Source organism: Eurypyga helias, unplaced genomic scaffold (genome assembly GCF_000690775.1).
Source record: "Eurypyga helias isolate BGI_N326 unplaced genomic scaffold, ASM69077v1 scaffold6356, whole genome shotgun sequence".
NCBI lineage: Eukaryota > Metazoa > Chordata > Aves > Eurypygiformes > Eurypygidae > Eurypyga > Eurypyga helias.
Genome location: NW_010257179.1, coordinates 20,307 through 43,099, shown reverse-complemented (window position 1 = coordinate 43,099; position 22,793 = coordinate 20,307). Strand labels below are relative to the sequence as shown.

The window sequence follows — 22,793 nt, the reverse complement described above, 5'->3', positions numbered from 1 at the left end:
CATCCAGTCTTAGCAGTATAAAATAAAGGACCATATAATCTATCAAATAGCTTGTCTTGGTATGTAAGGTCATGCTCTGTGCAGCCTATTTTAAAACATTTTGGACGGATTGAGAGTCCCACTAATTCTTCTTTAATTTCCATACAGTGGTTCTGTGTTTAGCAGTTGTATTATTATTCACAATTCTTTACTTTTTACTTTGCCTAAAGAAAAATCTTTCCTTTGAACAGACCCAGATTATATTTTTTTAAATTTAAAATTGCATTTGATTTTTTAAATCAGATTATGTTTTTTTGGTGATAAGTATCAGAGTTAAATACAGAAGCAGGTGTGCATTGTCAGGGCAAGAGAAACACCCCTGCCAAAAAGGAAGGAGGTGTGCATTGAGAGGAAAAGAAAACCCCCCCTGCCAATAACAGACTACATGAGATTGGATTCATAAACTTTTGGAAAAGGATGAAGGAAGAAGTGAAAAAAAGGAAACTTCATAGGCTAGCAAAAACACGATTATATACAAATCCTACTTCATCTGCTGTGAGCCTGTTACATGGCCCTACAGGTATCAGATATTCAGTGGCGTTAAGTCTTTGAGTACTGCCTGGTACTGCCTAGTGACCATCAGGGCCAAATATGTATCGGCACGGTTTTATTAAGCAGTTTATTCATACATCACGGAAATATGCACATGCACACGTGTGTTACTGCTACTGGCTGTTTGAACTGTAGTCCACTATGAAGGCTCTTTAAGGATGATCAACCACTGTTATTTGCTCAACACTGTGCACAGTGCAGAAGAAATACAATCACTGCTCAGAAGGTGATGGCCTGATCTCACAAAACAGAAAAAGAAGTGCTTCTCCATAAGGATGGGGATTGCAGTACAGTTTCCCACAGGCCTAGCTGTTAAGTGATGTGGTTTCTGAAACACATATCCATGCCAGCAGAAATGCTTTGTGTGGATAGAGCTCTACTAAAAATATGTGCATTTTTATCATTGTGACTGGCTTAGCTGTTGGTATTGCTACGAAGTTCAGCTACTCTAAAGCTTTTGCCACAAAAGAAGAAATTTGCACCTGAGGGATCCTTACAGCAGTAAAGGGCAGTGACTGCAAAGCAGCTTGTAAAGTGTATTTTAGTGACAGCTGCAGAATTAGTGACATTAAGCACAGGAAGATGTTTCTGTTAGGGCTGAGTGAGTGTAGACACACAGGAAAATCCTGAAAAGGCAGGAATCTTTTTTTTTTTAATGATTCTCCCATATGTGAATATTGTATTGAGGAGCATGTTGCTGCTCCTCTGTACTGATTCCATGTGTTATTTTTGTGGTGAAAAAGCCATACAGACTCCCATCAGAAATAGTACAGTAAGTGTCGTGCTGTATACAGAGGAAACAAGACCAACCAGTAAAACAGGTTGTCGAAGAGCTCTCTTTCCTATCGGTTTGGGCCTCCTCATCTTCTGCTCTGTTTTCAGTCCAGTCAATTTTCAAAAGCTCTGGTTTCACCCTCTGAGACTGAGTTCTGGCTGCAGTAAGAAATCGCCACAGCTCTATCCACACTTTCCCACTTCCTCCATTATGTCAGTACAAACGTTTCACCATGTGGTGAACCAACCCAGAGAACTGATCTCTCTGAAAATTAATGTCTGGGTTCTGGCAAGTTACATGTCAGCCAGACTACTTTTGCAGGCAGAAGAGAGTAGAAAGGCTGAAGTGGAAGGTGAGACAGCGTTGTCGGAAACAGCATGCCCCTGAGATGGCTACCACAACGGTCAGCTCACAGCACACCGTAACTAATACTCACATTTCAATTGCAGAGAATGGGGGAGACGATGCTAAGCGAATGATCTTGTGCAAATAGACAATGGAGTCTCAAAAATCAGTTGGAATCACAATATCTGAAGAACAGAAATTGTCTCTTTCATGGGGGATGCTTGTCTAAAAGTTGCTAAAGAGACGATACTCTGCCTGGTTGATGTTGGCTTGGTTTTTGTTTCTTTAAAATAAAATTACAAATAATGAGGTCATCTTAAAAAGAAGGTAATTAGGACATTGGCTTTACTGAAGTGTTTCTAAACATGGAAGCAGCAGCATCACATGTCCTTAAATAATTTATAAAATAAAATATGCATTAACGCCTACGTAAGGTAATGACCCAGTGTCAGATTGTTGCGTTTTTGCTCTCACAGACAGGCATTCCAGTAGGGTTCAGGAATTTATTTCTGGTACTGCTGATGATTCCTAAATGACTCTGTGGAAGTCACTCCAATTATCTCGGTCTTCTAGGGATAATGGCAAGCTGTTTTGCCTGGCGTGCTGGGAGCTGTGAAGAAAATGCCACATGTGTCTGTTTACCTACCTTTGTAACTGCTTGCCTGGAGCTGACTGGCCACCTAGTTATTGTTATGAATGTTGTTATTATTAAATGACAATGATACACATGAATATTCTCTTGTCACAGTGTATCACTTCATATTGGTGCTAACTGCAGCTTGCACTTTGATAAGCACGCAGTATTCCTTAGTAGCATGCGTAACAGCAGTAAACAGTGCTAAAATAAGACTGAATTTCTGGAGTGCCTCCACACGTGGCCTTAGAGTACGTTAATACTATGGCATATGTGTGAGAATGAGCAGTTAAATCTGTGAATTCACTGCTGTTGTACACTCACATAATCCCACTGAAGTAGTGGTTTAATTAGTTGGAAGATTTAAGGAATTATTTCCCTTAATTAAGCCTGCAAGTTAAAGTTGCAGCCAGTAACTGTTCTTGGTTAGACTTAAGCAAGTTGCTGTTGCTGCGCTTTGAACTACTGTAAATTCAGAATAACACCGCTGAATTAATTCACACTCTAAATTAAGCATCTTATAACAGTAGCATAAAAGGTAGCCAAAGATTGTGGGTTTACAGAAGTGAATCAAAAGCTATGTATTGAAAATTTAACTGAAGCTTTCTTTAACAAAACAAAATCTGTGCTCAGAAAGAAATAGCTGGTGAATAAGAGTTGATTCTTAAAACTTTGCTTGTGATAACCTGCACAGAAAATAAGCCAATGCCTATCTCCCATTTCCTAGAAGTTGGTATGCTTTAGCTGCCCTGTAAGGTTTGTTATGGAAAGAGTTTCTTGTTAGTACATTCTAACAAGGTCATCCAAGATGAAGGGAGAGTCTTCTCTGGAAAGTTACTTTTGTTTATATGATATTGTTGAGTTATTACATATATTTTCTTCTCTCTCTCTTTTTTTTTTTCCTGAGGAAAATGGGAGTTTCTTTTTTTCTTTCTTCTAATTGAATATTCTCTTGTCACAGTGTATCACTTCATATTGGTGCTAACTGCAGCTTGCACTTTGATAAGCACGCAGTGCACGCAGCCCAGATGGGTAAATGCAAAAGTAAATCTGAAAATTGGTTGCCCTTTTTTTTTTTACTCCTGTGTCGTTAACACAGAAGGTTCTTAATGATTAGATGCTCACTTTTTCTCTCATAATTTTATTGGCATTGCTGCTAGGAGTGTGAAAAAACAAAGTTATAAAAAGTCTTACTAGGATTGTTTCATTGAATTCTTGCACAGAGAATATAGCTTTAAAAAAAAAAAAAGTGGTATTATCATTGGAAAGAAATTAAATTATTTTATTTTTGTTGGGGTAGAATTGCTAAAGATTACTCACTTAACATTTTAGTAGTGAAAAATAGGAAATTGTGGTTAGGCTGCAAAATTTTTGGCAAAAGTTTTAAGGAAACTGCTGGTTTTCATTTGCATTGGTGTTGTTGACAAAAAGTACGATTGACCAGATTAGCGGTAACAAATTATGTCAGTGACGTGTAGCCATGACTCAACCTACAGACATACTCCTGTTAGTGCAAAGAAGGACTATTGCATGGGCATTACCAGGAGACACTATTGTATTTACTTATACCTTATTTCCTGAATTGTTATTTTATGCACCGTGTTGAGCACTGAAATATTTTTTTCAGAGGTTGAAGCTGTATGGGGGACCTACAATAGTTGGTTCATTAAAGTAAATCATAATTGGCATGCTAAAAAGGGGAAGTGTATTTTTGACTAGTCATCCATCTGATCTGAAGCTGGATATTACTCCCAGTCATGATAGATAAAAATAGATAAAATGATAGATGAAAACTGTCAATTTTACATTAGCCTTAATTAGCTAAATATTTTACATCTGCTGACAGTACTTACAGGTATTTTGTAGGCAAAGTGAGCTCTCCCAGTGAGAGGAGCGTTACCCATTCCATGGGCAGCAGGCGTCTTCAGCTGTTGTTCCCTGGAACAACATGGCTGTGAAAGATGACTTGTGTGGCAGTACGTAACATTTTACAAATATTTTAAAAAGTGCTACCTACCTAAAAGAGCAGTATTTTCCATGTGAGTGTCACAAAGGCAAAATTAGTAAATACTGTGTATCCTTGGGGAGAAGGATAAGACTTTTTTTCCCCCTCTTTCATTCCAATGCATGCAGAGTCTTGGTTAGCAGGTGTGCCAGGAGTCAGAGATACCTGCAGTGGACCAAGCTTTCCTTCCTTAGTGCCCAGTGTGTTTCATCTTGTGAGGGAATTCTTATTGCATAGGAAATATTTACCCAGCTTAGGGTATATTTTCCTCTTCCATGAAAAGAAATCAGCATTCTGAAAAAATAAAAGAGCTAAATCAGTTCTCCATCACTTTCCCATTATGTTCTTTTAATGTCATTTCCTGCCCAGAATTATTTGTGGGATCTGCTGTATTGCTCCTCTTAAAACAATCCCGAGAACTCATTCAAGTCCCAGTTTGACTGTACATGGCATAGTAGCTCCACCACATCTTCGATTTCAGCATGCCAGTTGGTGTCACTGACCATCCAAGGCTTCTGTGGCTAAGGGAGATGGGGATAGTTTGTTCTTGTCCAATCGCTGAAAGGCAGTGCTTTTTTTCTTTGTTGCCTAGATCCAACTAACAGCTTTATAAACACCACAGTAGCCACCTGCAAAAGGCTGGGATTCACTTTTCAGCAGGTTAATTTGCGAGAAAACAAAGTCAAGGTGTCTTGCTGTCCCCACAGATCCTGGAGGGTAGACATGCAGATTTTTTTCTTTTCATTTGCTGCACCTTCAGTGTTTCTGCAAGTGCTGCACTGAGCTACTAATAGCTGACATGATGGTTCATGTTAAGTCATGTGCCAACATATGAAACCATACATGAAACCCTGCTTTCCTCACTGGCTAAAAATAATGAAATTCAAAGCATTAGCCAAGCTGTAGTTTAGGGAAACTTTGTGTGTGTGGGGGCCATTAAATAGATGATTGACTTGAGGGAACTGAGGATATCCAAGGAAGGTGTCAGAGAAACTCTGCATTATACATTCCCTTAAAGATGCTTCAGGACTTACATATTCCATAAAAAATTGCACTTGCCATAGCTGTCCGTTCTCCATCTGTTACTTTTATGCAGCACTTATGTGGGGAGCTGTAGACTTATCTGCATGCTGCAGAGAAAACAGTAATTTTGGCAAACTCCCGTCATTGTATCTGGCTTTAAAATCTTCTAGTAAAAGCAATTTCTGGCATTTTCTATCACAGCCCTCTCTCAGTTTTTTTGTTTTGTTATGGTTTGGTTGTTTGGTGGGTTTTTTTTTTAATTTTGCCTATGTTTTTGTGAGAAACAATTCCAGAGCAATTCTCATATGGCAGTTTTATTTTGCATTTCACTTATGTAGCAGAACTATAGGAATGGTAGGAACTGCCTTTGTTGAGGCTTCCCTAAATGAGTTGACTCTGTAGATGCATATCCAGAATGGTGTGGTAAAACTGCTTTTTTGATCAAACATTTGCATAGCTCCCTGATATCAGAGGATAATCTCTGGAAAAAAAGCTAGGCTGATTTAGAAATATTAATGAAACACTTCTCCTGTGAGCCAGTACTGATCTGTGAAGCTGAGAATTGCATGTGGCCGGGTGCCTCAAAGCTGCTGCTTTGTAAATGGTGCTTTGCATTTAAAACATGTTTTTGATCTCCAAGTGGTTCACGATTCCTTGATTTACTCAGTTACATAGGTAGGATGTACCACTCCCTCTTGTAGAATTTAAGAAAAGCAAGAAGTAAAGTTCAGCAACATCAGTTCTGGCATCCAGTTTCAATGGTTTCCCAATCCTGAAAGTGCTGCGTCTCCAGTTTTGCAGAAGAGGCCACTCAATTTAATAGTTTCTGTAGGTGGGCGACACCTCATAGAAATATTTAGCACCTTGTTTTGCAGGTCCCTATCTCCTTCTCATTTTTCCTAGTAACAGGCCTGGAACCCACTAAGCTTATGCTGTCACTGTGATTCCTTCTCCCTGCTTCAAGTGATCTCTCTCCTTCAATTGCTTTTTTCTATCCCCCTTCTGAGGAGAAAAGAACAAACCACATGTTGCCAACCTGTGTAAAATGTATGCTTTTGGGGGGTCTTGCATCTTGTGCCTGGGCATTAGTTTGGCCAGTGGAAACAGATTGATGGGCTAATCAGATCATTGCTGAGAGTGCAGTGGGACCAGGATGCTTTGTGTGTTGCACGCTGAAAAAGCAAACCATTGCATTGGGAGTTATTTACACTCTGCAAAACAAAAATAATAGCAGCAGCAATTGCAGGGACTCAGCTATTGGCCACTTTTTATTTAAATCTAAATAGATTCTTGGGTTTGGGGACTGTAATTTTTTTACTACTTGTTTCAGTGTCCTTACCAGAAAAACCCCAGTGTTTCTTTTGAGTCCAAATACTTGATACTTCCTTCCTGCATTTTATTTCCTTTCAAACCTGTACTAAAGAAGATCATGTTGTTCAGAATTACAGATCTGGGCAAAACTTTTAGAGCTATTTGAGAGATGGGCAGTAGCAGTGATGAGGCCAAGACTGAACAGGAATGCTTCAGCTAGGGAATGGTGCAAGGTCGCACAGTGTTTTGTAGTGTGTTTTCCTCTGTCAGGTAAACCCCTGAAAGTCTGTTGCTACCACTGAAGAAACGAAGGTGTTCTTTCAAGTAAACCGAAGATAAATCACTCAGTAGGTAACTCGTGGAAATCCACCTTTAAGTTCATAGATGGCCACTGCAAATCATGGTTCATCAAAGTCAAGGGTTGTATTTGTCACAAACTGCTCAGTAAGTGGTGAAAACATTACTGTCACTAATTTGATGGGGAATGCGATGGCAATTGAATAATTCCTAGCATAATTTAAAAGGGTAAGTTCTTATACCACCACAAAACTACCATCTGGTAAGATTTGCTATGTGAAGATGCTCATGGTCACCTGAATATGTATTTTCTTCTCAGCAGGTAACGTCTATACACATTTGAATTGACTGAGACTCAAGAATGTAGCTGTGTTAGGTCTTTTAATGACAACACAGTATTACTGGCAGGCTGAATGAGTGCTCGTTACACCAAGGCAGAATAATTCCCTTTGTGTGTGTGCAATTTTCCTGCAAAGCAGGAATTAAGACACTCGGGTAACCATAGTTGTAATAAATGTTATGTTGCTACATGGTCATTTAGAATTAATACATTTTTCCCCCCTTCATATATTAGGAGTCGTTGCTTGTTTTGGGAATTCATCTCATTAAGGAAAGATGGAAGGACACAAGGGGTTGGCAGGGAGTGACTTTAAACTCTATTTCAGTTACTCAAGACTAGTATGCTAGCAAGTAAGCTGCGTTACCAACAGATAAGTGTTCTAAAGACATTGTAAAATATTCATGGATAGTCTTGTTACTGTTTGCAGATGTTCGCATCACATAAAACAGCTAGTGTTACTTAGTCCCATTATTGACAACTCTCAGATGTGAGGCCAAAGCTGAAATAAGAGTAGAGCTTCGATGGTTTTTTTAAAGTATGTGTGTGTGATAAAAGTGGTGAAGATTTGGCCTTTGTGTCTATTATAGACGGAATGTCTGGCATGATTATAAATATCTAGTTTATTTGAAATATAACTTGAAATTCCTTTTACTGTTTGATTAACAGCAGTGCCTTAATATCTTCCAAGTTTTCATTAAGCCCCATGCTTTATAATGAGACATTCCCAGGAAACAGGAGGCATCATCTGTCAGAAGACAGGAAACATGCAATGATTAAATGCATCTTATTGTTTTCTGTGAAACTGTGCCCAGTTTCTCCCTCTTAATGTGGGCAGATGGAATTTTCAAAAGCTTTTGTTGTTATACTGAAAAGATTGAGGCTTCATTTTTACATGTAAGATTTGTGTATACAAAAAAAAAAAAAATTTTAAACTTCCAAAGGTTACTTAGTTTTAGGTGACAAATTATAAATTATTTATTTATTAGTTGAAATGTCAGGCTAGAAAAACTAGCTTGATTTGTTTCATGAAAGCAAATATCAAGATTTCTTCCTTTAGTAGTGAGCACTACTCCTGTAGCTTGTAATACCAGTAATGTTTTGCAGGGAAGATGCTCTACCAGAAATAACAGCAGTAACAATAATTGTTTTTTTGCAATTTTGCTTTATTAAGACTTTAAATCACACAAGTGGCAACTGTCCAGATGCCCACATTAATTCTGTTTGAAACAGCATGGATACCCCTTACCTAACCTTTACAATCCTTCGTGTTTCTCAGCGTATCAGGGTGAATTACTGCAGCTGGAACACATAGTCCCTGAAGACTGTTCCTCTATAACAGCTCCAGTCTCCTTCATGTAACTGAGCTTCAGGTTCTCGACATTTGCCCATTCAGCTTAGAAAATGAGAAAGTTTCAAGGTATCGGTGGCCTAGGGTCATGTTGTGCGCTCCTGTGGGCCACGCCAAGCCTCTGGCAGGCTTATACCACAGTAATTAACCATTGGGAAAGTGGCTGGAATCTCCAGGCAGAAACTGCGGGGAGAAACCGTGTTGCAAATGGGAATGAAAAGAAATATCTACATGTTGCTTGGCAATGTAATCTGTTTTGTTAGTCTGCTGGGGAAAAGCAAACTGTGACTTCATATAGCCAGAATTTCCTGGGGAAAATGATTTTGGACCTAAAAAAACCTCCCCAAACCCTGTTATTCAGAGTATATGCAAAAACGTTGCTATGTCAGATAACCAATGACCATTTAGGCTTTCATTCATTATGAAATACTTCTCTGATTAATGATCCTTACCATCTATGCATGTGAGCTTATTTCCAGTTTTGGGATATTGGTGTGTTTTAGAAATAAGAATGTTTGTGCTGATCACAGAAGGATGTTGGAACATGGGTGAGACGGCCTCATATGATGTGGAGTTTGGACAATGGAGAGTTTAAATTAGGTTTGCCAGTGTCAGGTCTAAGGCCGCAGAAAACACCTTTTCAGATGAAAACACGTGGCTTACAGTCAAGTAAGAGGTGACATTTAATCATAAACTGTCAGGCTGTGATGCAGTATAGCTGTGACCAGAGAGCTAAAATGGATAAAGGAACAGGGAGAGCATGCTTTAGAGAGTAGCAAAGAAATTTGCCCCTTACCACCATGTGCAACAGCAAAAATTCAATTTATTTGATTAATCACATGGATTTCTTTTTAACTTTTGCTTGATGAGCCAGTTTCATTAAATGCATTAACTGCTTGTGGTTTGCAGTGTTTCCTGAGTAGAAAGTGCCTTCCTGTTTATTGTGCCATCCAGCTGTTAGATCCAAACACGTAAATGAAATCAAACTTGTGCGTGTGCTTATCTCTATCCCTTCTGTGATTGCTTTAAAGGTGATGACACAATGACAGGAGATGGAGGAGAATACCTTAGGCCAGAAGACCTCAGAGAACTAGGAGATGACTCTCTGCCAAGCAGCCAGTTCTTAGATGGTATGAACTACCTAAGGTACAGCTTGGAAGGAGGACGATCTGACAGGTATTTACCTGGACGCATATCTTTTTTTACAGTAATTTTGCACGTTTGGTTATAAATGTGTGAAATCCATTTCTTGGGGTCTTTATCTTAAGGGAGACATGGAATGCACTTGTCAACGTTTCTTGGTTAGGTATGTCAGTGTAGGAGGAAGCGTAGGTATGTCCACTTTGTAGGAGGAAGATTGGGAGGAATATGTCCTGACCGGTCCAGAAATTAATACATTTGGCACTAATACTGTCCTCAGACTCTAGTGAAGACTTTGTGTTTCTTATTTGGTTCCTGAAAAAGCATGGCTTGCTTTATTGTCTTTGTGGTCAGACAGAGAAAGAAGAGTCTAGCTGTCATGGAAGGGGCTTATGAATTGTCCCCGTCTCCTCATGGTCATGAGTCAGGGGATGGGTGGGTAGGGGGACAGGGTGTTTTAGCATTAGGTGAGGCGACTGTTTAGAGAAGTTTTCTGGCTATAGATAGAAGGAAATGAGCAACAGACTTGGTCATTCTGCATTAGATTGCAAGTGGATATTGTCAGCAAGCTCATTGACTCTGTTTCATCATGGTTGAATTAACAGGAAAGAGAATCATTTTCCTCCTATTGGCACAGCACAGTAGGTTGTAAATAAATTAAAAAAAAAAGTTAGGAAAAAGGATATGTGTTCAGTCTTAACTTAAGCCTAGAGGTATTTGTGGAGTAATAATGCCACACTTTTTCTTTTTCTTTTTCTTTTTTTTTTTTAGAGATTGTCACTACAGTCTACAAAAAATACAGAGTTCCCTTTTCAGAATGAGAGCATAAGTGTAGACTCGAACTGGAAGATCAACACTTACAGTTCTAGTTTAGAATAGACTACCCAGGCATCCCTGTTTCAAAAAGACAACAGCTAGTGTAAATCAGTGATGTCTCCAGACTTACTGCCTTTAGAACTGGGGATCACCAAAAGGGGAAAAAGAAAAAATAGTTGATCTTGGCAACAAATTTTTAACCTGCCTCATTTTCCAGTCCTGATTGGTATTCTGGCAGCATTTCCGAAGCTCAGTGAAATCAGCAGGATCCGTTCTGTTGCTGCTGCAACAAAAGATGTCAGGAAACAGTTTGGTTTGCCTCACAGCGTGTGTAAATCTCTCATCATTCAGGTCTTAGAAGCTTGGAGTCTTTGTTGGTTTTTAGACAGCTCCAGTGAATCCACTGAAAACAAAGTGACTGCGTGGTTTTTAAGTCTCAGAGGATGTTTATTAACTACATGAGAATGCTTAAAAATTGCACCCTTGTATCACACGATTTCAGTGGTGACAAAGTTTGGGGTTTTTTTACATTTCAACATGTTGTATAGAAATGATCGTGCAGGCAAGTGTTAAGCTACTTTCTGCTCCCATTTAGAATATTTTAGCTTTTGAATACTGAAAATGGATTTCAGTAGATTTTCGCTGGCATGTAATTGATGTGGTTTATTTTGTGTTGTATGAAAATTATTTCACATCCTGCGTCAAACGCGATAGTATTGAAATGAAGCAAAATTACAAAGGGAGAAAAAATGAAAGAAAAATATGCATCTTTCTAACTCCATGGTCTCCTTTTCTGTCACTGCCAGGTTACTGGTTGTAAGAATTTCCACAGAGACTGCTTAAATTACTTTGCTTTTTCTTTAATGTGATTTTCATTGCACTATACTGGCTTTGGTTTTTCAAGAAATTCAGTAAAGCAAAATAGCATTAACAGGTTAGACTCATGTAATCTTATGCATTAAACAATTTGATTTAAAAACATATCTTTTTCTTTTGTAACCATCTTTGCTGTTTATTTTATTTCTCTCTCCCCTTCATTCTTTTTCATATGCTTTCATTAGCACCATGCCCAGGTAGGTATTACATAGCATGAAAACATGTTGTCTCTCTATCCTTTGATGGCACCTGTCGCTGCTCATCCATTTTGGAGGCCTGCTTGTATGCTGGAAAGTTGATTTGGAGAACCAGAGGAACAGCAGTGCTGTGGGAGATAGTTATAGTCTCAAATGAGCATGATAGGTAGTAGTGAATACTGATCCAACAGTACCCTCCTTCTGGAAAGGTCACAGTATGACATAGCCTCTGTCCCAGAGAAGCTTCGCTGATTCCTGTACAGATGCTGTTAGGAAGGATCAGGGAAGCTGCACTAAATCAGAACAGCTGGTAGCTGTCCTTCTGTCACCACGCTGCTGGGAAGGTTAGTTGTTTTCCTTCTCTTTGTGGAGAAACAGTGGTAGCATAAAAAATAGGGAGAATGGACTACACTGCCTGAATTGTCCCTCTGGATTTTGAGAGCCAGAACTGATTTGAGCCATCACCAGTATTTGAGAAGACTCTGTTGTATAAGGCCCTTCCACCTTACTGGTCTATGGCAGGCGTGAGGAAGGCTTTCAGTCTTTAAATAGAGAAATGTTTTCAAGGCTGATTTATACAGTTTTCAATGGTACCAGGTTCTTTTCCCAGCTTCTGAAATGACATATACTTCCTGCAATGAGAGATTCACTCAAATGGACCAGGGATTGCTAGAGCTCTGTCTAGGATGGCAAGTGGACGTGTACTGCAACAAGGTCTCCCAGCCATCCAGATTAGAAACTCAGCTAGAGTATGCTGATCTGATTTTCTGGATACCACCTGGGCTTTATTCGGGGCTTAGAGGAGGTGGGTGATACATGCTGGTGCATTAGCTAACACAGGCAAGACACACTCTTATGTTCAGGAGCTTTGTAGCATTCCTGGGTTCCACAGTTCAGTCTCTGGGGCCGAGTAGTGTGCTGTTGACCCCACAGCCCCTGTGACTTAATATTTATCAACCAGATTTGGAAAGAATCTGTATGTAGACATTAGTTTTGTCTCTGTGATTTAGGTTTACTTTTTTTTACAGGATTCCTGAAAACTTATTACAATATTAATAGGTTCTGTTCAGTGCCACTACACCTCCGTAACTGGACTGTTGTTTTAGTTAATATCTTTATTTCTAAGTCTCAGAAGCACAGACCTTTTAACTACTGGTTTGCTCTTCATTTAGCTGGTACAGTGCACAGAAGTGGGGCAGTGTCACCTCAACACTAGTTTTGAAATTTAGTGTAGTAGGAAATTTAAACTTCTAATGTATTGCAGGCCTCAATCACGCTTGTGCACACCTTGCCTGTAGATAAATTCCATACCCTCAGTGTGTTGGATATTTACTGGAGGAGCTTACATACAGGTACTACATAGTGTACTAGGCTTCTGGTCGAGGTGGTAGTAGCAGTGCCAGGTACTTGCAGGAGAATATGGACAAAATCACCATAGAGAGAACGAGTCAAATGTAGTACATACTTCCTTTCATTCGGTATCTATGCAGGACATGACATTAGCTGAATAGCAGAACCTGCAGCTTGGATGGTGAACTCGTACAAGCACTGCGTGGCACAGCAAAGCAGTTCTGAAAGTGTCAAACGTTGAAATAAATAAAGGATAATGATGGCAAATGGAGTCTGCTACTGAGGCTTATTTTTCAACCAAAGAACAAATGTTCACTGAAGTGCTCCTGTTACAAACAAGCAAGGTGTACTCTGCCTACCCAGCTGACACTAAAGTGTTTAACCAAAATACTCTTGAGATTCCCTTTCATAATTTTTCTGAAATGGTCTATGCAGAGCTTGGGTGAATTTCTATCCCTATTGAAATTTTGTTTGTTGTTTTAATGGAATCAGAATTTTATTCCAGAAATGCATAATTCCAATAATACCAGACATACATGCCTCACCTTTTTCACTTTTCATGGCATGTAAGAGAGATTCTTTATTGTTGGTTTGGTTTTTTTCTCAAGATTTCCCTAAGGTTGATACTTGTGTATTACCAATGCTTGCTTTCAGTTTTGTATGATCCATCTAGTATGCTAAATAGGCCATTGGCATAAGTCAATGGTCAACAGCATTGATTATTCTTCAGTGTATGTATATCATATATTTCTAATAAAATAAGCATTTGCTTCTAAAAATTGATCAAAAAATCATTGAGTGAATGTAGCTATTGTTAAAAAAGGATGACTAGTCTGAATCAGAGGGTAAAAAAAGATTTCCAACAAGATTTGCATTTAAAGCACTTGAATCCCTTGTCCATAATGTACACATGACTTTTTTGCCGCTAACTGCTGAAAATGAATTATCCCTTCAAAGTCTACGTATCTAGATAAATGGCCTATTGTTCTGATCCAGTGTTAGTCATTGTGAGTACTACTCATGGATGTGTAAGCCACGAAAATAAAACTGCTTCCTTCAGTTCAGTATATGTACTATGTTCCTCAAGATATAGAACATCACAGAGTACACAGGCAGCATCTGAAGGTGGTTACTTTGTTTTTAAAAACCCTTATTGTAATACTACTGCTAGTAAGTATTTAAAGGACAAGACTAGTGCTCTTTGGTAGCAGAAATCCCATTTACCTCAGTACGTCCTTCTGTGGTGTCTTACTTGTCTTTTTTTTTTTGCTTTTTGCTAGTGGGTACTGCAGTTACGTTCTGAGCCAGTGCTTGGAAGCAGCTTATTTACTGCCTTGCATCTCTCATTGCTACAGCAACCGGTTTTCTGTAGAGCTGTGTATGCTTACAAAGAAAAGAGTGCTCACATTTGGGCTGCCTCTCTAAAGATGCTGTTGGCACACAGAGGAAAAATTCTGGTTTACGCAGGAGCTTGCGGCTGGCCACAACTCACCTTGCTGCGTGTACCTTCCAGGGGACAATATCAAGCTTAATTATAGTTTCAAGGAGAGAGAGTAGAGCATAACAAAGCTTCAGAAAGAGTAATTTCAGCTTTTCTTCAGACGTTAGCGTTGTCATTTTCCATAGTGGTTTGGTTGTGTGACGTAGCAGGAAAGAACTTCTCCAAAAAGACTTACTTAAAAAAAATTCATGCTCTTTATTATAAGGAAACTATCATGCCACAAAGCCAAGTATAAAGTATCCGTGAGTTTAAAATAAACTGTAATCTAGATTAACCTTTGTGTTCTGCATTTTGAAGCAAGTCAGTCAGTCAAAAGGCTTTGTGGCACTGAGTGAGAAAGATAGCATAACTCAGATTTGTAAAGCTCTGTTTTTCCTTCCGTGACTATTATCTACTCCCCCTGGAAGCTGCATCATATTGCTAATAGCACGCTTTTTTCATTCTCCCACTCGATCTATCATGACACCTTTACAACATCATCTGTACTGCTGATATATTGCTATGGCATCCTACCAACCTACCAGCCTGCGATCCTTCAGTTCAGACAGGTCCCACACGCTGAGCCATGCCTCCTACCTGAGGGACAGTGCCATGATTGACGATACGGTTGTCATCCCCAGCCAGCAGGTAAGCAAATTCTTACCTTCACTTACTGGTTGGATAAATATGGAAATATAACAAGGTTACAGTTTAGATTGTCTGGATGTTACAGTGTTGTGTATGCTGCTTTATTTATCTTAATATAAATCTCTCTAATTTTCACTGACATTTAATGGCATATTCTGCAGTCCAATACTAAACTCTATGGCAAAATAAATGGATAAGCTCTGTGATTATAGTACAGGGACTGTCTTTACAATCATCTCAATTTTAACTGGTTTTTGAATGATGCTAACAGCCATTGATCTAAATATTCAAGTTATCTAATAAACTCAAGGCCATTGTCCTCAAAGATACTATCCTGAAGCATGCTTGTACTTAAAAAGAAAGAGATTTAGGAAATGCCACAGCGGTAAATGACAGCATTCATTTCACTGGGACCACTAATGTATGATTACAAGTAGAAAATGTTATAAAAGGGGTCTCTAATATCTTAATGATATTGTTACTTCTTTGGTTTGGGTTTTTGTTTGTTCGTTTTTAAAAAAGTTTAAATGCTTTAGGTATTACTATGCGAAATATATCTTATTGTTTGGTTGATTCATTGATTTTGTTGTAGTAAAAAGGAGCTTTTTTTGCTTACCAAGGTAACAACTCTGGCCAAAGAAGCTGAAAGGAATTCGTATCGCTTAAGCTGGGGCCCTGAAAACTTGGACAACGTGGCTCTTTCTTCCAGCCCTATTCATTCAGGGTGAGTGTATCAATTAACATTATATGAAAAACAGAGAAACAAAATACCTGCAGTAGCAACAGCTTCAACTAATGCTTAACTGGGAGTTAATTTTAATTCATTGCCTCCTAGAGCTGTGAATAAATTGTTATTATCTCTTAAGCTCTGACAGTCAAGCAAGCCCATACACTGAAATCACTGCAAGTCAGTGAATTGATGCCAGTGAGCGATCAGTCAAATTCAAGAGGAATGAATGAGATACTTGACACATACACACACACATCTGTGTGAATTTTATGGAAAAATAAATACAGTGCCTTTTTAAAGTTAGTAATAATTGAGACCTAGGGCCTAATCACTCCAGATGGTGAGTACTTCTATGCCAGTGAAGTAGCTTAGGTAAGCACCAACTCTAGTGTTTGTCATGATAACTAAAAAAAGAAACTAAGGATTGTAAATTACATGAACCGTGTAATAGAGAAGCAGCCTGAACATCATGTGCTTTACACATGTTTGGCTACTGTGTGCATGTATTCTCACAACTGACTCTGTAAGCATTTGCATTTAGGCAAGCTCATTGCAATGGAGTTAAGACAGGTCAGAATACAGTCCTGGTCAAATTCTTACTTGCAAAGCTTATCCTGGCTGGCCTCAAAATCTGCGAGTGCACTTGTTTTAATGCTCTTACTTACTGTGTTTTAAGTTATTTTATTCTTTACACTGAATTCTACACTTGTGTCCTGCCATCAGACTTGATGAGGCATGTGCAGATGAATTCGTAAGAAACTGATGTCATACAAAAGCATTTAATTTCTGTGAAGCTGGATTGTACACAGCATGGCTGCACATCCCGAGGAGAAAGATTTTGTTGTTCTTAATCTCAAATGAGTTTGCCACAATCTTACAGTCCTTATCTTTCAAAAAATAACATTGGAGTCCCATTTGGAATGACAGGCAGTCCAGGTATAGAAGAGGAACCCTATTGTCATAACTGCAATCACAAACTGACTGATTTGTGACATATATGAGAAGCTCGTTAGCTGGTAGCAGGATATTTGGCTGTGACCAGTGTTGTTTGGATTTGCTTTTCTTGACCTCTAAAACTAACAAGTTAAAGGAAAATACTTGATGTGTACAGTATGTATGTGTTTATATATATGTCAATATGTAAGCTTTAAAATTGTTTTGGTGGTTGATTCTAACCCTGAATAGTTTACAGACTTTTTCCAAAGGATGTATTACTTTTCACTTTCAGAAAGGTAGGTCTTTCCAGTGGTTGCAGAGAATGAACTAAATACTTGCTCAAAGAGTGGCATTTATTTCTTGGATATGCAGTAGTTCTGTGGTTTTCTTTTAAAAAATATTAGTGATGGTTAGATCTTTTTGGATTATGAGGTAGTGGTAAGATAAGATTCTCTGATTTTAATAGAAGAAATTCTTTCTGTAACCTTATACGAAATAGTGACATTTAACAAGAGACAAATTATCTTCTGCTTTTTACACATACCAACTGGCTTGCCACTAAGTATTGTAATAAAGAAACTGATAATGATGATTACTCAGCCTTTGGAAAAGACTGTAGAACACTTCATTTTTATCTTGCTTAGATTTGTCTGAGCCATTGTTACCATAAACATTTGGGGTGCATCTTATTTATGTCTTTTTTGGTTTTTTTTAAATACATTGGCTACTAGAGTTTCACTTGTAAGATTTTATTTTAAAAGTGAAACAATTGTAGAAGTACTGTGATTGTTGCATTCACTTAGCTGGAACTACAACGAATATGTTTGTCATTTATACCCCTTCATCACCTACACCCTCCTTCACACACAGACACACACTTCTCCTGAGTTCTTATGAACTAGCAACACCGCTTGGCGTTTCAGGTGCACACATTGAAGTAGTATATATCTGTCATGAAAGAAAACTCTTAGTTCTTTAAAAAAAATCCTATGTAAACATTGTTAGTGGCTTTAAGTAAGGGTGTGGCCTTGGTTTTGCCCAAGACTCTGGAAATGTTTTGAATTCAGACTGTTTTTATAGAGTAACACATTAGCAAAGTATTGGATAGTAATATATTTGGGACAGATGATCTTAATTTTGTATTCTGTGCAATCTGAGAAAAAAATGACAGTTCTTTCCCTGCACTACTTCAGTGGCTGGCTAACCCCAAATTGTTACTGGGTTCTTAGTGATCTCCCATTGTAGGGAAGTACTTCTGTGGATCTCAGCCTAACACCCCCAAACAAAAGGATAAATGTATGGAGAACTCTTCTCTTGGTATGGAATTTCACAGGCATATATTTCAGCCTTTGCGTAACTAACCAAAACTTCTCCTGTGTCTGAAATTTGAGAAGGGGAAAATGTTTTAACCATCCATTTAAAATTTATATGTAACTATTGTTTCAATATGTTGAAAATAGCATCAGTTAAGGAAAGAAAAACAGGATCTTTGGTGAGGGTCTTTGCCAGCCATTTCAAAACCAAGAAAATAATTCCATCTGAAGCGATAATACCCTTATCGTGCTCACAATTGCAATATTAAACATCTCCTGGTCATTTTACACAGCTAAGGGTTTCTGAATAGTTTCATATATTGTCTAAAGGAAAAAGTATAAATTGCTGCATTTAAACTTCCTTTTAGCAAATCAGATTTGTTTCTCCTGATAAAACTGTCTGATCTTACATATTGAGCATCTGAATATGCCAGAAAGTTTGGGTGCTAAATATTCAATAAGGTAGTGTTTTATCACTTTGCTTATGATATTAGGGGATTTTAAGTATATTCTGAAGTGTTACGGGAGACAGAAGTAATGCCTACATAAATGCAAATGCATTTCACAGTTCTAATCTCATCCATCACAATATCCTATTGTGGAAGAACACATATTTGCATTAACTTGGAAGGTAATAAAACACTGAACTGAAAGATTTCTCCTCACTTGCCAGCATTTAAACATTGCTTGACAGTGCCATATTCTCATGTCTCTTACCACCCACAGTAGCTAAGCGTGAATGATAAAGATAAGGCTGACTGTAAGATTTTAAAGTATAAAATATATGCAAAATTATGGTGTTTTCATACCTGGATTCTGGTAATAGAGTGAAAAATTTTCACAATTTATTTGTATGGATTATATTTCTAAGAATTTTACTGACAAATGTGTAAAGGTGTGGTAGACAAGAAGAGAGGCAAATCTGACATTGTCAGGAATATGTCACTGTGAAGGAGATTTGAGTTCATGCATTCATATTAACTTGCTTTTGTGTTCTAGAGCAAGATTATGCAGCAACTTTGCAGTTTTACCAACTCTGACTTGCTTACAGTAAAACTCTTATTTAATGAAAGATATTGATTTCTTATATATAATTTGATGAAGAAGTTCCTTTTTGACTAATAGATGATCCAAGCATGTCAGTACTTATATCTGACAAAATTAAACAGTTGGAATATTGTTAGTGAATTTACCTTTCTGGAAGTTGTTGCTTCCATCAATGAGAAAGGGAGAAGGATGAAGGAGTGGGCAGCTTGAACTGTGACAAATAATGTGAATTATCATTCTTAGCTGCATGTCTGCAAAAAAGGAGACTGGATCCTTGCTAACAAGGTAAACAAAATATATTTCAAGTGTTGTATTTTGAACCCATAATATTGTTTTCCCCAGTGTGAGAATAATTTCCCAGAAAAAGTTATGGAAACAGGACCTGGCAGCGACCAGCTGATAGTCATTTCTAAAATCTGAAAGTCTAAATGATTTCAAATCCTACTGTAGCCTTTATGACCTTTATTCAGAAAGTTACAATAAGGAAGAACAGCAGGTGTGTTTCATTAATAGCAAATATCTGTTCATGTCAGTGGAAGAAAATGGCAACGGGGTATAGAGAATAAAAAGCAACATCAGGAAACTAACTGGCCATGTGACACATTACTAAGAGCCTAGACAGGTCAAACTGAAAGTTTGAAATTTGTCATTCTGTAGTGCAGAACAAAAGGAGGACAAGAAACATGTTGAAATGGAAGAAAATGGAAGACAGAATGTATTGATAGGAAATTTGAGGAAAAGAAAATCATGATTTCTTGTGTTATCAGAAACACTGCTGGACTTACCATAGATACCTTACCCTCTGATATACCCGTGTTCCAAATTTTAGATGTGGCTACTTAAACTGAGCAGCATTTCCCCTAACCTGTTTCTGAAAGATTTACTCTGAATCTAACTGTACGTTTTAGGTCTCTGACTTCCAGTTCGAGAATACATGTGGAGAAACCAAATCACTCTAGCTTTACTGCTGTAGTAGTAACCATTTGTACCCAAGGATGTTTATGTAGGCTTATTTTCCACACTCACTCCTACCTTCTCACATGTAATGAATGTACCTATATATGTAAATGTTCACGTTTAATTTAGAAATCTCTTTCATTTTTCCAGTATTTCAGTATTTCATTTAACTCATTCTTTTTTTCCCTTTCTTTTCTTTTTTGATGTTAAATCATCTATTCTATTGCAGATGCTCTTCTCCATGTCTTGATCATGACAACAGCAGGTGAACTTCTGCATAATTTCTTTCTTTATTACATTGCACTTCTCACCCACCCTATTTTTCCCCCTCTCTTACCTCACTTCAGGATGCTTTAATGTTTTGGTAGTGCATGTTAGCCAAGAGAAAACAAAACCCAGTCTACTCCGACTAGCAGTAATAGTTACAACGTGGCCCTGTATACTCTCTTCTTATGCAGTAAGTGTCTGCTTTCTCCCATCTGCCATGTCCTCAGTAAGAAAAGAATTCTGGGCACATAATACGTGCATCACAAAAAGTCTTAACCAAGCTCCTTATATGTATTTTAGGGGTTTTAGCCATTGATTTAATTAACAATATATTTTTTTGTGTTGGTGGCATGGTTTAATTTTATTATAAAAGGAAGGAAAACAACCACAAATAATCCAACACAAAACACTGTAGATAGGCTTAGTTTCAACTGTTGTTTTACAAGGTAGACCTTTTATTTCACGTGTCTATATAAAGAATATTGCAGAGCCACTCCCTGGACCATATTTTCCAAACTGTGCCACCATACTGGAACTACTAGAATAACGGCACAGACCCAGCATATTTAATTTTTCATGCCACGTGCAGGTTTTTTTGGTGACCTTGGTCAGTCAGTGCTTGACTCACTGGCATGTTACATCCCACACAGAACACCTGAAGCGGTACTTTCCCAAAGGGGATTATCTTCACTTGGCAAACTGAGTGTTTATTGGCACAATACCACTTCATCTCCTTTAACATTACCGTAGAAAGGTGAAAATCTTAAATATTCAGCTGTGCAAAATTATTAAATGGCTAAATTAAAACCTACAAAGCCGTATTTTTAGGTCACGTCACTCAGTCTCTCTGTAGTTGACTAATGCAGTGAGGAGATGTTACCATGTTAATACACTAGTGGCTTCCTGCATAGGATCATGTTTTTTGTCCTCCTGGAATGTGTATTTTGCCTTGTTTATGTATAGCATAGTTGCAGCCTGATGGAAAGCACTCTGAATAGTTGAATGATTTGCTCTTGACTTCAGCGAGAGCTGGATCAAGGCCTTTTTTCTTAATTTCAGATTCTATCAGTTTTCTTTCTCCAGCTGAGCACTTTACAATGCCTGAAGCACCCTGATTGTTTGTTTCTGCTTCTTCACACTGTGACTAACACTGAATGCTGCTATCTCCTTGTTTCCCAGTTTCTTTAAAAAATAAAGATAATGTACGCTGAAAAGTTCTTAAATGTGACTACGATGGATGTCCTCTAGTTAGAGCTTTTTTTATTGTTTCCCGCTACCTGATGAGAGCATGTGTGCCTGCCTAGCTAGTTTGAAAGAACAGTCATACCTGAACCAAACGTATGAAAGTGGTGGTGTATTGATCTTGCCTATTCTTGGTTTTGTGTGCTCAAAGAACTGTTGCCTGTTCTAGAAAGACACTTCATGATGCTAGGTTTGCATGGCTCTTCAAATGATTCTGCAGAATGAGAAGCGCATTTGAGTGCCAACATGCTTGCATCCACAGCCACCTGAAACTGTGACTTCTGCAAAGCTACTTACGTAACAGTGGTCCTTCACAATTCTCACAATAAATATGCCCTTTCACCCCCAGTGTTGACACATCCAATTTTTATTTTATTCTTTCATACTGCTGTTGTCTTTCAAATGCATAGATACAGAATAAATTCCATATGAACAAATTCAGCAAGGGGAATAACTCAGGCTTAGGTCTGATACCAAATATTTCATGAAAATGCACTACAACTTTTTGTCCTTGTAAGGTGGATAATCCCATGCGTATGTATTGTCTGTGTTTTGTTCAAGTGGAACCATGAGAAAACACATTGCTGTCTGTAGATAGCATGGAACCAGCCTGAAAGATTTAGGGGCCTTTCATATATGTCCTCAATAAGAAGGGTGCTGCAGCCAGTGTTGTTTGATATAGTTACCTTTGAAATGGGAAGTAGGTAGTTTATAATTGCTCTAAAACTGAAGAGAATGAAATGGCCTCTCTAATTTCTGATTGTTGCTAAATTAGAGGAGAATGCATGATGCTTAATCTAACTGCTAACCATGTGTTTAACAGAAGCATGTATAGGCTCCCCTGCAGTCTGTAACTTATTCCTAGAAAATAATTGCTTCTATTCTTAAATTTTTTTTAAATTTATTCTCATTCTCTTTTAAAGAGAGAAGGCAGTGATTTCCCAAAACCTCATTTGTTTCTTTGGTTTGGCTATTTTATTGGACTGCCACCCGGCTAAATGTCAGGAAAGCTCAGTACTGATCCAGTTTGCAAGACTGTCAGAGTGACATGTTTGTGTCATGCGTCATTTCTAACTAGAGCTTTAAAACTGGCAGAAAATGAAACTTGCACAAAGGCTGTCTTAG

General features: G+C 38.1%; 1 protein-coding gene across 1 annotated transcript in view; it reads left to right on the top strand.

The window, feature by feature from the left end:
- Positions 1–22,793, top strand: part of ANK2 (ankyrin 2, neuronal) — a gene marked incomplete at its 3' end in the record, with an annotated part of 130,717 nt that overhangs the window by 87,636 nt on the left and 20,288 nt on the right. The window contains exons 24-27 of the mRNA XM_010153912.1: positions 9,701–9,845; positions 15,074–15,176; positions 15,797–15,900; positions 20,389–20,424. Of these exons, the coding sequence (XP_010152214.1) occupies positions 9,701–9,845; positions 15,074–15,176; positions 15,797–15,900; positions 20,389–20,424 (388 nt within the window). The remainder of the gene's footprint in view (positions 1–9,700; positions 9,846–15,073; positions 15,177–15,796; positions 15,901–20,388; positions 20,425–22,793) is intronic.